Source organism: Eretmochelys imbricata, chromosome 2, assembly GCF_965152235.1.
Source record: "Eretmochelys imbricata isolate rEreImb1 chromosome 2, rEreImb1.hap1, whole genome shotgun sequence".
Lineage (NCBI taxonomy): Eukaryota > Metazoa > Chordata > Testudines > Cheloniidae > Eretmochelys > Eretmochelys imbricata.
This window is the reverse complement of record NC_135573.1, coordinates 210,132,568-210,145,645: the sequence shown is the minus strand read 5'-3', so window position 1 is coordinate 210,145,645 and position 13,078 is coordinate 210,132,568. Positions and strand designations below refer to the sequence as shown.

The 13,078-nt window shown below is 44.1% G+C and overlaps 1 protein-coding gene across 1 annotated transcript in view; it reads left to right on the top strand.

The window, feature by feature from the left end:
- The window catches only part of DNAH11 (dynein axonemal heavy chain 11), a 293,766-nt gene that overhangs the window by 279,243 nt on the left and 1,445 nt on the right, over window positions 1–13,078 (top strand). The window contains exons 77-81 of the mRNA XM_077808745.1: window positions 3,832–4,074; window positions 7,838–8,020; window positions 8,098–8,213; window positions 8,825–8,937; window positions 10,902–11,042. Coding sequence (XP_077664871.1) covers window positions 3,832–4,074; window positions 7,838–8,020; window positions 8,098–8,213; window positions 8,825–8,937; window positions 10,902–11,042 — 796 coding nt within the window. The remainder of the gene's footprint in view (window positions 1–3,831; window positions 4,075–7,837; window positions 8,021–8,097; window positions 8,214–8,824; window positions 8,938–10,901; window positions 11,043–13,078) is intronic.

Below are 13,078 nucleotides of genomic sequence, written 5' to 3'. Positions count from 1 at the left end.
GTTACCATGGAGATGGAAGGATAAACACTACTGTACTTCTGACCTCTACAGAGGCTGATTTCTCCAAATGACAGCTGAGGTCATGGGGTTAGTGTGGGAAGCTCATTCTATGTTTCTGCTCTGTGTCTAGCCTATGGATAAGTAAAGAATTACTGTTTCCAGCCTAGGCAGTCCATTAACCTTCACAAGCCTGAACTTTCATTCAAATAATTGTAAAATAAATATAGGTGGTGAAACCTGAAGAGAATCACTGGTGTTTGTATGCCCTTTGGAAAGTTTAGGTACCCAACCCTGAGTAAAGATCCACTGATGTTTTAAATAATGAGATGGTACATTTTCAAGCTTTTGCTGTAATAGGACAATGTTACTCCCCTAAATTACCAGAGGAAACAAGAGCTCTTTTATTGACTGGCAGCCAAGTAAACATGAACAGATATGGTAACAAATACATTTAATCAGTGTGGTTGTCTTTTTATGTTTAGCTGGAAAAGTGACTTGTCTTTACTTATTGGCACTCTTGGTGAATTCATTAGCTGCATATTTAAGCAATAAGGCAAGATGTGGGGACTGTTATACTGAGATTTTTCCTTGTGTTGTATGTGGTGTTTGGCATGTGGACAAAGAAGCAATGGGTTCCCACTATAAACTTGCAGTGTCCTGTTAGGCGTATGAATCTTCAAAAAATACAGTTAGACCTATTTTAAGTGCCACCAAAGAGACCAGACAATACAGAATAAGTAACAGAAGTGGCCTTTAACTGAAGGTAGAATATAATTTTATTGGAAACCTTAGGGCTACTTTAATGTGGTACCTTGAGATGATCATTGTAGGTGAGGTCTGTAGTTAAGGTTGCCAACTTTCTGATTGCAGAAAACCGCATGCCCAGACCCTTCTCTGAGGCCCCACCCCCGCACTCTCCATCCCCTCCTCCTTCCGTCACTCGCCCTCCCCCACATACGCTCATTTTCACCGGGCCGGGCACGGGGTTGGGGTGCAGGAGGGGGCGCGGGCTCAGGTGGGGCCAGAAATCAGGGTTCGGAGTATGGGAGAGGGCTCTGGGCTGAGGCAGGAGGATAGGGTGTGGGAGGCAGTACAGTCTCTGGGCTGGGGGGGTTTTGACTGAGGGCGGGGGTGCAGGCTCTGGAAGGGAGTTTGAGTGCAAGAGGGGGCTCATGGCTGGGGTTGAGGAGTGGGAGGGGGTGCGGGTTATAGGAGGGAGTTTGGGTGTGAAAGGTGTGCAGGCTGTGGGTGGTGCTTACCTCAGGTGGCTCCCTGAAGCAGCCAGTATTTCTCTCCAGCTGCTAGGTGGAGGTGCAGCCAGGTGACTCTGCATGCTGCCTCCATCTGCAGGAGCTGTCCCCGCAGCTCCCATTGGTTGCAGTTCCTGGATGCAGCGTGGGGGCAGCATGTAGAGCCCCCCCACAGCTGTGCCCCCACCTAGGAGGGGAGCCAGGGATGGCAAGTTATATGGACCCATGGTGCCCATGCTCCAGGAATATTCAGGTCCTGGGGACCCGACTCCACCAATGTTGGGGGCCGGGTCTCTCTCCCGGCCCCGCCTGCTGCCCCCACAAGCCTTCCCGGGAGTTTCTCCCTACCCTGCCTGCCTCCCCTGGGGAATTTAAAAGGGCCTTGGGGCTCCCAGCCACCACCACCGGCAGTGCATTGGGGCTAAGGCAGCTTCCTGCCCATCGTCGCGCCACGTCCTTGCAGCCCCAGGGGGCTGTGTGTGTTATCATGCACTGCCCCCGCCCCAAGTGCCAACTAGGGGAGCAGTGCCTGTGGGCAGCGGCACGCTGAGACCTCCCGGCCCCGCCTTCCTGCCTAGGAACCGCTTCCAGATGGGTGTACCAGTCCCTTTCCGGAGCTGCCCAAGGTAAGCACCACACCCCTCACCCACTCCTGCACCCCAACCCTCTCCCGCAGCCCAGATCCCAACCTCTCAATCCACCTGCACCCAAACTGTGCCTCCCAGAGTCCACACCCCTCCTGCACCCAAACTCCCTCCCAGAGCCTTAGGCAAGTGTTTGGGGGTGGGCAGGACTTGGACCCATTCTGGGCACCACCAAAAATTATACAAACCTGCCACTCCTTGAGCCAGAAGGAAATTCTGGCTGCTTCTGGGAGCCCTGTGGGGCCAGGGCAGGCAGGGAGCCTACCTTAACCCCGCTGCGCGGCTGCTCAGACTTTCAACAGCCCAGCCAGCCGTGCTGACCAGAGCCGCCAAGATCCCTTTTCGACCGGGCATTCTGGTCGAAAACCAGATCTGTAGTGCAGGTTCCGCAGTAAATGGCTGGCTGTAAGACCGGAATAATTTCTGTTTGTATTAGTTTCATCTGTGACTTGTTCTTGACTTTGCAAAATACCAGAATGCCTTTGAAGTTTATTGTGGCTATATGGAATAGATCCGCCACATCAAAAATAAGTGGCTGTCTTGAAAAAAGGCTCTTGTAACCAGAAAAAAATCTTTCAGCAAAGATGACACTCCAGACTGGAGTGAGACCATTCTGAACTGTGACACTGAATTCAAAGGCCTCTCTGAACCCATTGAAGTCCTTGCTGCTCAGAAGTGAGAGTGAAGGAAAGCAAAGAGCTAATGCAATTGTATGTGTGTATTACTGCTTTTATTTTCCCTATGTTATCACTGCTAGGTAGGCCAGACCATGGATAGCACATCACACCAGTGCACTGATCTGCACACTGGCTGCATATTCAATTCTAGATCTTTTTATGACCCTGATTCTTATTTTTAAAGCCCTAAAGAGGTAAGGGCCTGCCTACCTCAGAGACACACTCTCTCTCTCTGCAGCTTTCCATGGCAACTGTGTTCTATAGAGACACTGCAGCTGGTGGAATCCCGGTTCAATCCAGCAATAAGGAACAAGGCTTTCTCAGCTGTGAAACTTATTACCACTGAATATCCAGTTGAGGCCAAACCTTGCAACCTTCAGTATGCAATACAAAACTCCTCTCTTTGCAGGACACTTACCAGCTGAGAGGTGGAATGGAGAGTAAACATGGCCTTCCTCTGCATTTCACCTCTTCGATGTTAGGAGCTAGGTGGAATGAAGAGGGCGGATGCTGTAATGCACACAGAAACCTGCCACCTGATAGTGACTAAGCAGATGATGAGTTGGGATTGCTGCTCCTGTTTGGCTAAATACGGCTCACATCCTGTTATTGTGTTACCCTGTCTCCACCACCACCCATTCTGGTGTGCTTTTTTTCTCATGCACCTTGTAATGTCTTCTCTTTCAGCCAGGGGCATACATTTGCTATCTGTCTGCACTGCACCCTGACCTGGCTAGGCTGTAGATGATATCACAATATAAATGTTTAATAATGATGATAATAAACAATGCAATCTTGTGGTTAAGGCACTTAACTGGGACTCAGGAGATCTAGGTTCTATTCCTGCTTCTGCCACAGATGTCCTGAGTGATTTTGAGCAAGTCACTGCAGCTCATTATGTCACCGTTTTCTCACCTATAGAATTGGATAGTAATAATTCCTTGCCACTCAGGGCAGTGTTGAGGGGATAAATTCATTAATATTTGCTCTGATATTACAGTAATGGGGCTGCAGATGTGTATCTAAAATGGCCCTAACACCACACATTTGCAAGTGAAGGATAGTACAGGTGCCTCAATACTATGGTGATGGGAACTTTAGAAATGTGTGTAGTTAATAATTGTAATATGAATACTTAATAACCATCTTCCATTGTGGCACTTCTAACAGGCTTCCAGTGAACTTAATTCCTGGCACAATGGAAATTTTTTTTTTTTTTTTGAAGAACTGACAGTAATGTTGTTCATTCTCTTTTTGAAGCTTGAAGGAGAACTGGCATTGGCACCAGGGTTCCTAGCACCCCCAAATTTGGATTATGCTGGATACCATAAGTACATAGATGAAATGCTTCCAGCTGAAAGCCCAGTGTTATATGGACTCCATCCCAATGCTGAGATACAATTCTTGACAGTGACATCAGAGAATCTTTTCAAAACTCTTTTGGAAATGCAGCCCAGGAATTTACTTGTGGGAGAGGAATCAGGACAGTCTGCAGAGGAAAAGGTAAGGTGGTGGTTTTTCTTAATCATGTTTCCCATAAGAATGCTTCTCATAGTGCCAGGGGATGCCACTAAAAAGGGAGTATTTATCGTATCACATTATTTCACTGAGATAGTTAACTTCTGATAATGGGAAATTTACCCAGTTTACCAAGATAAGCTCAGGTCAAATTTAAACTTGGTGTAACTCAGGGTTGCATCAGGGATGAATTTAGGCCCATAAATAATATAAGAGCAATATTTAATTTTTAATGGAAACCACTGATGCCATTTTCACTTTGAAAGCTGGGGTGCCAGTGAATAACTCTATCTTTGTTGGTTTTTTTTGTTTTGTTTTTGTTTTTTGTCTGTTTTTTTTAAAGAGCAAAGAAACACTGACTTAGCAAAATATTATGTTAAGGTTTGTCTGATTCTGCTTTTCTTCCCCTTCCCTGCCATTTTCTATAAATTGTCAGCTAGGAAGCAGGTAACCTTTTACCTTGACAGCTACTTCAATTTTTACTTTAAGTGCCTGGTACTGATGTGGTTAAGATCAGGCTTCAATTCCCAGCTCTGAATCAGAGTTCCCATGTGATTCTGAGCAAATTGTTTAGGGGCAGATTTTCTACTGTGTCCAGCTTCCACTGAGTGCAGCCGAATGGGGGAATGTAAGGAAGCTACTTATGGATCCCTGATTTTTCTGCCGTGGCAATAGTCCCCTAGGGCCTCTACATCAGCTGGGGATAGCAAGAGCACAATATGCTTCAGCCAAACCCTCATGCCCACAGCTCTGTGGAGATGCAGCAAAAGGTCTAGGAGCCAGAACACCTAGGTCTAAGCTTGCGGGCGACTTTCCCTCATAAGGGGTATCCCTAGCAGGGGACTTGCAGAAAGCTTCTGCTCTCTTTGGACCACGTAAGTGGTGCAAATAGAGCAGATGTGGGAAGGGAATCTGCCCCTCAAACTTTCTGGGCCTCAGATCCCCATATGTATAACATATATTTGTAATGGAATAGGCGTGCTGAGGAGATAAACCCATAAATCCTTAACTGGCAATCAGATACTGCAATAATGGGGGCCAGATAAGCACCTAGACAGAGAAAGCTTTTGTTGGTGCTATATGTGCTGATACATTATGCAGTTCTATTTAGTGTCAGGAATAACCCAGATATTTTCATACAGCCAAAACTGCTCCCACTAGAAATAAAATGTCTAGTTTTAGGCATGGATGCAAAGCAGTATGGGCTCTTAACACAGTACATGCAGAAAGGGGTGAGATTGGTAAGACACATAAACAAGTAATGACAAAGGTGCACCCCAGTATCTTAACTCCTTGGCTTTAAGAATTAGGGTTCCACAATACGACTAAGCGGAAGACTGGCCATGCTGGTTTCAAGAGGCCCCTCTCACGTCATGGTAGCTAGCAGAGCAGCACCTGTGCAGGTTTTCAAGATACCCAGAGTTCTGACATTCCCGGTAAAGTACTGTCAGGTGGCTGCTTGGAGGCCTAGAGTATGCATAATGGCCTGTGGGCCGCTAGAGCCTTGTGGACTGTTATCCATATCACACAAGGCCACCTCACAATTGGAGGAAAGATGTTGTTGGAAAGCTCAGCAGTGAAGCCAAGGACTGAACTGGCAGGGGAAGTCCCGATTTCAAATCTCAAAAGGTCCCTCATAAACCTAGCTTTCAAATATGTCATCATTTTATTATAAATTGCCTTTAGTCCAGAAACTGGGGAGGGAAAAATGTGAAACCAGATTTGTATTACATTTGCTTGTTTAAGATGTAGAAGACCAAATGTCTGATCAGATTGTAACCTATGTGTGTACGTGTACACACACACACATCCAATGTGCATGCATGCGTGCACACTCCTTCTCTCTTCTCCCCATGCTAATAGATGTAGGGTGCTCACATTTATAAGTGTACCAGTTTCATCAAGAAAAAAGAAAATCTGCCATCTTCTTCCCCAGAGGGGAGCTTGGTACTTAAAGCTCAGCCCAATGCTTTTTGAAATGACTAAGTTGTTAAAGTTTGAAATGGCATTTCCTGATTTTGACCATAGAGGACTTATGGTCCTTTGATATCTAGTTTGCATTCATACTAAAACCATACTCAAAATCTAATTTCCAGAAGGAAAAAGCCGGTGATTAATTCAGCCAAATTTGGATGACTCCTTTTCTTTTTGCGAATACAGACTAACACGGCTGTTATTCTGAAACCTATGAAGATATAGTAGAATGATAGAGTGGGGATTTATTTGGCAATAAAAAAAAACCTTTCCCCATTACTACTTAGCTTCCTGAATTCCTGACAACTAGCAAACTACTGTTAATTAAAGCAACTTGACTATGATGGTTTTAATGAGTCTGGCGCACACCATTTTCATAATTAACTTAAAATATGACTGTCCTGTGAAGGCAGCATGTGTCTTGTCTGTTCAGGTCATGACCATTACCTAATCACATTCAAATTATAGGGGACATTTGTGAGAACTACCTAATCTTGTATTTGTACTTTCCTATGCGATTCCTTCCTGTGTTTCGCTCCCACATAAAAAACTACAGAAGAAGAAAACGTAGGTAAAAATCCTGTACTCTGGGCTGCCCCAGAGGTCTGTTGCATGTTCCCCTCTGAGAGTGGACTAATGAGTCTTTGGCCAGAGCTGGATCAAGACAATCTGGTACCATATGCACACCACAATATGGCTCCTCCACGGCTCCTTAGGGCCCCACCCCATGTTGGGAGTCTCAGTGGTGGGGAGCATCCCTCCCATTCCAGAGAGGCAGGTGGGTGCACCTGCTGCACTCTTCCCTCCTGTGCCAGACGCACATCCCCATCCATAGTCATGTTTGCAGAAGGCAAGGCAGGCAGGCAGAGCGACTTAACACCCTTTGAGATACCTGAGGCAACCCTAATTTTTGGGGCTATTGTGTCAGGCTCTACAGCCAAAGGCAAATACTGCAACTTTGGTTACACTCGAGTCATGTTTTCAAGCTTGTGTTTGCAACTCTAAGGGCTACAAACATATATATATATTTTGGTGAAACGAGGTTCTAATGTAGTTGACTCAAGCAACTGGAATCCCAGGTTGGGCCTATCTGACTTAAACCAGCCCTGATTATGGGGGTGATCTGGGGCATGCCCCTTAAAGCTGGAGTGCCAGGAGACTATACCTCTCAAGCCGTGTGGATCTCTGCCACCTTTACATGTCTTCCATCCTCTTCCTGTGCGTCCTCCCTGTGGACTGGGGAATATGTCTTAGCAACTGATTACCACCTGTCCACTGTAATTCCTTCTGTCCTGTCCCTTACTTCCCTGCTTTTCTGTGGCCATGTGCCCTCTCCCATGTTGCCAATAGGCCATGGAGATTTTGCAGAGAGAAATGCAACGGTTATGCATAGAGGGATGGGACTGCTCCCTACATCATCTTTTTCCCAGAGGGTTGGCCCCTCTGTGGTTGTTCCAGTTTTGCTCCTATATCATACGGGCTTTAGGGTCTAGTCTTGCAAAATACAGGAGGTTGAACTGGAGTCAGGTGCTTTTAGTTTACAAGTCCTTATTTAGTCAATAAGGAATGATCTGTGCGCTTGTCTGATTCCAGGACTGTGCAATGAAAAATCAGTATTAGATTGTCAGCTGTTTGGGGCAGGGAGTGTTTGTCTTGCACAGTGTCTAGGGCCATCAGGCACCACTGTAATACAAATAATCTTGGTCTTGTATGTTTAAACATGTGTGAATCCCTAATGCAGCAATTTTTGATCACTCTGTATTGATGTGATAAGGTTAAGGATGTCCTGGATGATATTCTGGAGAAACTTCCCGAAGAATTTAACGTGACAGAGATCATGCAGAGGGCCGCTGTTCGGAACCCCTATGTCCTTGTTTGTTTCCAAGAGTGTGAGAGAATGAACCTCCTAATTCGGGCAATACGCAAATCACTTAAACAACTGGACCTTGGTTTAAAGGTAAGAGAAGTGAATTTCATTTACTAAAGAATAACTATTCAGACTTCTTTGATGCCAAGTATACTTATTCTTCACAGGGGGAGCTGACATTTTCGCCTGACATGGATGCGCAGCAGTCAGCATTGCTTTATGATATTGTGCCAGATGCGTGGACCAAGCTGGCTTATCCATCCACCTATGGCCTTGCACAATGGTAAGTATGCTTCGGCACCTTACCAAAGAACTGTAACTTGTGGTGGTTAATTACCATGGATATGGTTATTCCATTGCTGTAAAAGTGCAGCATGGTTCTTTCCCATGTATATAAAATCTGTCCTTTTAATTCAATTCATTTTCACTCCAGAGACCAAATAAATATTGCTGGAATACTAATCTTTAAAGTGTTTCTAAACATTTCCTTCTATGCTTTCTGCAAAGTTGGAATTATACAGTGCAACCAATAGGGCCTGTCGTTTTCAAAAGGAATAATCTCTGCAGCCCCGTGACAGAGTAATTGGACTGTGTTCCTAAGTGCAGATCCACTAGCCTCACTCCCCCGGCCCTTTTCATGATGGGCTCCTTGCACTACTGTCTTTGGGCTTGTCTAGATTCAGAAACAAACTAATCCCACCCTAACCTTGGCCTCTTAATCTGCGCATACCTTTTGACTGCTTCAGCCCCATGCTTTCTTCCCACAGAGACAATGCAGAGCTCAGCTGGTACACAGCATCTCTATACTTCATTGAATTTCATCCTAATGAAACTGTCACTGTTGTCCACATGACTATGTCAGCATTAAGGTGGCTGCTGCTTCTTCTGTTTCAGGATTAATGACCTCCTCATGCGGTGTCGAGAACTTGATATCTGGACACAAGATCTTGTGCTTCCAGCAGTGGTGTGGCTCTCTGGATTCTTTAACCCTCAGTCTTTTTTGACTGGTGAGTAGTAATGGCTAATAACATTTGAAGGAACAGGGTCATATTGTTTCAACCCCAAATTGTAGGTTGAAACAGTTTTTACAAGCAGGTTTTATTTTTAACCTAAACATGCCTTTATGGTGTGAGCAGTGTTTAATGATGCTATATTATGCTACTGCATGAGAACGGATGACTGAAATTGACTAGAAACAGACTGGTTTATTTTCAATATCCAAGTTGAAAAGACTTTTATAATAAATTAAGACAAATTAAGATTTTTAAAATGTTCACTTTTAACAATCTAATGTGTTCTAGAAGTATTTGATATCATGTTAGTTATTCTTGACACTGTCCCTTTAAAAAATGTGTTGGCAACTTTGTTGAGTACATCCAGGGCCCTTACTACCTATGTGAGCTACTACCCATGTGCTCCAATCCTATACGGAGTACTTCTTACTCATGCAAGTAGTCCCTGTGACTCCATAGGATTAATGGCATAAGTAACAATTTGCACAATCAGGCATGTGGAAATAGTTTTTTTCCCTCTGTCATAAGTCTTCAGTCTCCAAATCATCATGTTAAAGTCTGGAGATGAGAAAAGGAAAGAGATGCTGAATTTGAGTTATATTTTTGTGCTTGATTAAAGAAAAGAGAAGTCTTAGACTTAGTTTGCTAATGTAACCATAGCTTTTCCAATCAGTATTCTTTAATCTAAATGTGTTAATGTACCGCTCTGTTTCACTCCTTCGGTTCTTAACTCGTAAAATATTTTAACAGCGTAAAGGAAGTGAGAAAAAGTCTGACATTCCTCCCAGAATATGGACTGCTACAGTACGGGATAAAAACATTCAGCAGTATATTAAACTGCTTCCTTAGGCCTTGTCTACCCTCCGGGGAAAGATAGATCTAAGTTATGCAACTTCAGCGACGTGAATAACGTAGCTGAAGTCGATGTACTTCAATCTACTTACTGCGGGGTCCACATTACGCTATGTCGATGGGAGATGCTTTCCCGTCGACTCTCTTTGTGCTTCTTGTTCAAGTGGAGCACGGGAGTCAATGGGAGAGCGATCTGCGGTTGATTTAGCAGGTCTTCACTAGACCCACTAAATCGACGGCCGATGCATCGATCACCGCACATCAATCCCCCAGTAAGCTTTCAGTCTCCATGTTTACAACCCACATGCATGATTTCAGAATCTAAAGCAACTACCTAGATCTCTAGAAGCCATTGTCAAGCTTCAGCAGCTTTTCATTCTGCCCACTAGTTTGTAAAACCAAATTCCTCTCAAGGACTTGCCCCTCCACCAGTCCCAAGTCCCTGACTGCTGGTGTCTCAAAATGTTTAATTCCGTAGAATCCCAAGCCCTGTCAGTGGAAAGTTGGTGATCCACAGGCAATAGTCTGGAAATCAGTGCACTAATGGGAGTTACACAATGAAGAGAGACTTGTAAAAATGCTTTAATTCAAATTCTCAGTAGCCAGTAAAGACATTAAACTAGCCGTTCACGTTAGACCACAGATTCTTAGAGCACAGCCCAGAAGCTTATACAAACACACACCCCTTTCTCTCTCAGCCCCTGTTGATCCAGTTTGCTGTCAGGTATCGTGATTTTCATCAGAGCCAGTCAATATTACTCCTTAGTCATCCAACTCACTGAGTGACACAAGCAATGAATATGTAGCTTCTGTAGCATTCCTAATCAGAGAGCAGGCACCTATTTTTGTGCTCAGATGGAAATGTATTTTGCTCCGTTGCAAGAGAGCTGACTGGATGCGGTATTCGGTTTGTTTTTCATTTCTTAAAAGCAATTTATACAACTAATTTCTTGCAATTTGAGATATGGCAAACAACTGCCAGAACGCCCCAATTGTGTAGCTTTAGGCTCGAACAAGCCTGGGTTGGGTTCCAGGGGAGCAATTGTGGCATTAAAATTATGGTCTATGGTGAACTGCTCAGGGTAATCTGTTGGCTTTTTTAAAAGCTATTATGCAGTGCACGGCCCGCAAGAATGACTGGCCTTTGGATAAGATGTGTCTGACTGTAGATGTTACCAAAAAGATCAGAGAAGATTATGGCCACCCACCTAGGGAAGGAGCATATATTTGTGGTCTTTATATGGAAGGTAAGATGTCTGTTTACATTGCTCGATATCATCCGCCTCATAATGACTGATGTTTGTTTGAATTTTTCTGCATGCCTCATGCATACACTCTGCTACTCTAAAGTGGATTACCCTCGCCATGTGGAGTTAGATCTAAATAATACACTGGTGAGTTTGGGACTGATAATGGGTTTAATTAGTTCTTAATTTGATTAGGCCAGGATTCATTCAGACATGGCCCGTGTCTCTGCTTAATAAACTTACTCTACTATTAACAAAGTATTAAACGTGACTGTATAATAACAGAGCAGCAGCTCCCTTTACATAATTAAACACTTCCTGTTTAAAAGACTCTATGGCTTTCACTTGGATTGCCTTGAAATTTGCAGTGCTTCAAGGGGGTGCAGAGTAACATTAACAGGGCAAATTTGGTGTCATTTCAGCAAAGGGTTTCTGAGATAGAAGAACCAGGTGATTTTATAAACAGTTAATTTTTAGGAGAGCCTTAACATCTTTTTGCCCACACCTGAGGGCAAAACTATCAGTCACTCTTAACTTCCCCAAAATGATCTCAACCACCTGGAATTTCAGTAAATTCCCTTTGGGGAAGCAATATTGAAAAAGTTATCACGGTAAAGTTTGAATCTTGAGGTTGGCATGAGCTAACCTGATCTGCCTCAAAGCATGAAATGTGCATAGTCAGCAGGAATAGGGATCTTCTGAAATTAGAAGGTTTTCAGGCTGTGAACCACAGTAACTGGGTGGCTTAACATGTCCAGCTGTGGTCATTGAACCTGAGCTGCACCTGCACTCCATGTGTGAGCGCTACCTTAACAGCTTTCAGAGAACAGGGGTTGTGCTTGCATTCTGCAGGGGCTTATTTTGGAAGTTTTGCCCTGAGAACAAAACTTCTAGTTTAAATCAACTTTCAGACCCTTTCATTTTCAAAATGTTGTCAAGGAATGAGCCTTGTTTAATAGACAAGATCGTAGCAGGCAGTTATGGTAATGTAATCATGTTCCATTGTGCAGGAAACTGAGCGTGATCAAAGGAAAGCAAGTCCTTGGGTCAATGACTTTTTGGTGCAGAGCTAGGAAAGTATTCCCTACGCTGCTTCTAAGATGGAAGTGGGATCAGAGTATTTAGCAAAGGTTTCTGCTCTTCCCCCATAGTACTGAGAGCAGACATGGGGGTGAGGAGGTGGGACTAGGCATGTTCAGTGCAGTTCATTAAGATGAATGAAGCAGTTCACATCTATCTGCAACATAGAAGGCTCAGAGAGATGTAGAAGAGCCCTGATCTGGATTTCTGCATCTCCACTTAGCTGCTGGTACATGCGTTCCTTATAGCCCCGCTAACAGGTAAGAGGGGCTGCAGTGTGTGTGAGAATAGTGTAGGGAAGAAGAGGGTTGTGTTGTGCAGTGAGGGATTCAGCTCTGTTCTCTCCTTATTCTGTGCTAGTCCCTTTACCCTGAGGATTCCTGTGTATAGGCAGGAGAGGGAACTGTGGTGTACTAGACTAGGAGATGATGCAGTGGTAGTGAAATGACTAACATGCAGTTAGAATATTCTAGGGCACATGAGGATGCTGTGAAGTTATTAAATAATCCAAAATGTTATCTTTGTATGGTTTGGAATAACAGTTAAGGTTTGCCTTGGGCTCTTTCAAAATGTTAAACTTCTGAATCCCAGGAAATACAAAGTTATGGCACATGCCATTCCAGCAATGCTACCTTACCCTGTGAGTGATGTCCCAACACACATACTAGATGTTACAGGATAGAGAGGTTATTTAACTTTGCATTTGGCACTGGACTAGTGTCCAAAAATTCAAGAAAGATATTGATAAATGGGAGAGGGTTTAAAGAAGAGCCATGAGAATGATTAAAAGACAGTGTTAGACTCAAGGAGCTCACCCTGTTCAAGTCACCCCTTAACAGTCTCTTTCTTAATCAGTCTATAAATATCTACGTGGGGTACAAATATTTAATGGACTCTTCAGTCTAGCATATCTATAACATGATCCAATGAATGAAAGTTGATGCTAGACAAATTCA